Source organism: Sinocyclocheilus rhinocerous, unplaced genomic scaffold (assembly GCF_001515625.1).
Source record: "Sinocyclocheilus rhinocerous isolate Xijiao unplaced genomic scaffold, SAMN03320098_v1.1 scaffold2751, whole genome shotgun sequence".
Lineage (NCBI taxonomy): Eukaryota > Metazoa > Chordata > Actinopteri > Cypriniformes > Cyprinidae > Sinocyclocheilus > Sinocyclocheilus rhinocerous.
This window is the reverse complement of record NW_015629988.1, coordinates 196,874-198,803: the sequence shown is the minus strand read 5'-3', so window position 1 is coordinate 198,803 and position 1,930 is coordinate 196,874. Positions and strand designations below refer to the sequence as shown.

At 36.5% G+C, this 1,930-nt stretch overlaps 1 protein-coding gene across 1 annotated transcript in view; it reads left to right on the top strand.

Annotated features, from left to right (window-relative positions):
- Positions 1-799, top strand: part of frzb (frizzled related protein) — a 4,212-nt gene extending 3,413 nt beyond the window's left edge. Inside the window, exon 7 of the mRNA XM_016551551.1 lies at positions 610-799. Within this exon, the coding sequence (XP_016407037.1) occupies positions 610-684 (75 nt within the window). The 3' untranslated portion in view covers positions 685-799. The remainder of the gene's footprint in view (positions 1-609) is intronic.
- The last annotated feature ends 1,131 nt before the right edge of the window (positions 800-1,930 follow it).

Here is a 1,930-nt window from a genome sequence, read left to right as displayed (position 1 = left end):
CACACTCATATATATATATATATATATATATATATATATATACACACACAAACATATACAATATATAAAAATTGTCAATATATAGATATATAAACATTTATCTATTTATTTATTGTGTATATATGTTTTTATATATCTATATAGCAGATAGATATATCTATATATAATAGATGGATGGATGGATATAGATAGATAATAGATAGGTAGATAGATAGATAGATAGATAGACGTAGATAGATAGATAGATAGATAGACGTAGATAGACAGATAGATAGATAGATAGATAGACGTAGATAGATAGATAGATAGATAGACGTAGATAGACAGATAGATAGATAGATAGATAGACGTAGATAGATAGATAGATAGATGTTTATTTTTTATTTCATATATTTAGAGTTTTTATAGGCATAATATTTAGCAAGAATATATGTTTTTCTTCTGCAAACTTTGGCATAGAATAAAAATGTCATTAATTTCTGTGCTGTATGGCTTTGACCTGCTGACATTAAATCTAAGACTGTAGAACCTTTGAATGAGCATATGGAAAGAGGCCCCTGATGCAGAGGGCAATGGGAAGTGACTAATGTTTTTCTGTGTGTGTGCCAGCGCTGGGACCAGCTTTTGCGTGAGCAGAGCCGAGCAAACTCAGGCAGGAGCAACACGAGACGGAGCCGCCACTAACTGTCCTTGAGAAAAACCACACGGACAAGCCAAAGAGGAGAGGGGGTTCAAAAACTGAAAAATTGCACTATTGTACTTTTGTTTGTTTGTTTTTCATTTTTGGCTGAGACTGTTTTTTTTTTAGTTGTTGCTTTATGTTTTATTGTTGTTATATTCTCATAAGCAAAATGTTGCCTTTGCACAAACAAAATGTTGGTTTGACATTGCTGTGTATACTTGTTGGGAAAGGGTGGCGAGTGTCGGGCAGCGTTTGCCCATCAAAGAGAGAAGGAATGAATGGGAGGGAGGAGTATTTTTCTAGCGGCGTTGAGGTGGAGAGCCACGGAGATGCCAGTGTGCTTTGACATGACGCAGCGCTCCATTGAGCTCTCTACGTACAAAAGCAACAAACGCGCTCTCGTCACAAACTGCAGCTGCGCTGAATTTCCCCCTCAGGAGGTTTAAACGTTCTTCTGAAGAACAATGAACAGTGCTGGGGGGGAGAGAGAATCCTTTGGCAGAAGCACAGAGACGTCGAGATGATCCAAGACTAGGAGTGTAACATTATCGCGGACGACGAAAACAAGCTGTTGGGCTTTCTGAATGATGTTCATTTAAAAATGAAAAAAAGCTTTTTACATGATAATTTCTGTAGTTCTGTTCTCTCGTAGATATGCTTGATCTTAAGTGTCATTCCTAGCAAGAAGTTGCATTTGCAAGTGTCATGCAATTAAAATGGCTATTATTGTACAAACTGTACATAATGATTCAGAATCCACCGTGAATCCATTATCAGTCTATAACTCGGTTTACATCTAGCTGAAGACATGACCATTAATATATGTATTGTTAATGACATCAATAGACACTTTGTCTTCCAAGACAAACAAGAATATTTCTTCACTGTACTTTCGGTGCAAGTAAAGATGTTTAATCTTAACTCGGTGTGACGTATTTATTTTTATTTACACATACTTAAAAGCAGGATACATTTACTTGAGAAGCAAAATGATTTAAAGGGGTCATATGATGCTGCTAAAAAGAACATTATTTTGTGTATTTGGTGTAATGAAATGTGTTTATGCGGTTTAAGGTTCAAAAAACACATTATTTTCCACATACTGTACATTATTGTTTCTCCTCTATGCCCCGCCTTTCTGAAACGCGTCGATTTTTACAAAGCTCATCGATCTGAAAAAGCGAGGTGTGCTCTGATTGGCCAGCTATCCAGAGCGTTGTGATTGGCCGAATACCTCAAGCATGTGAC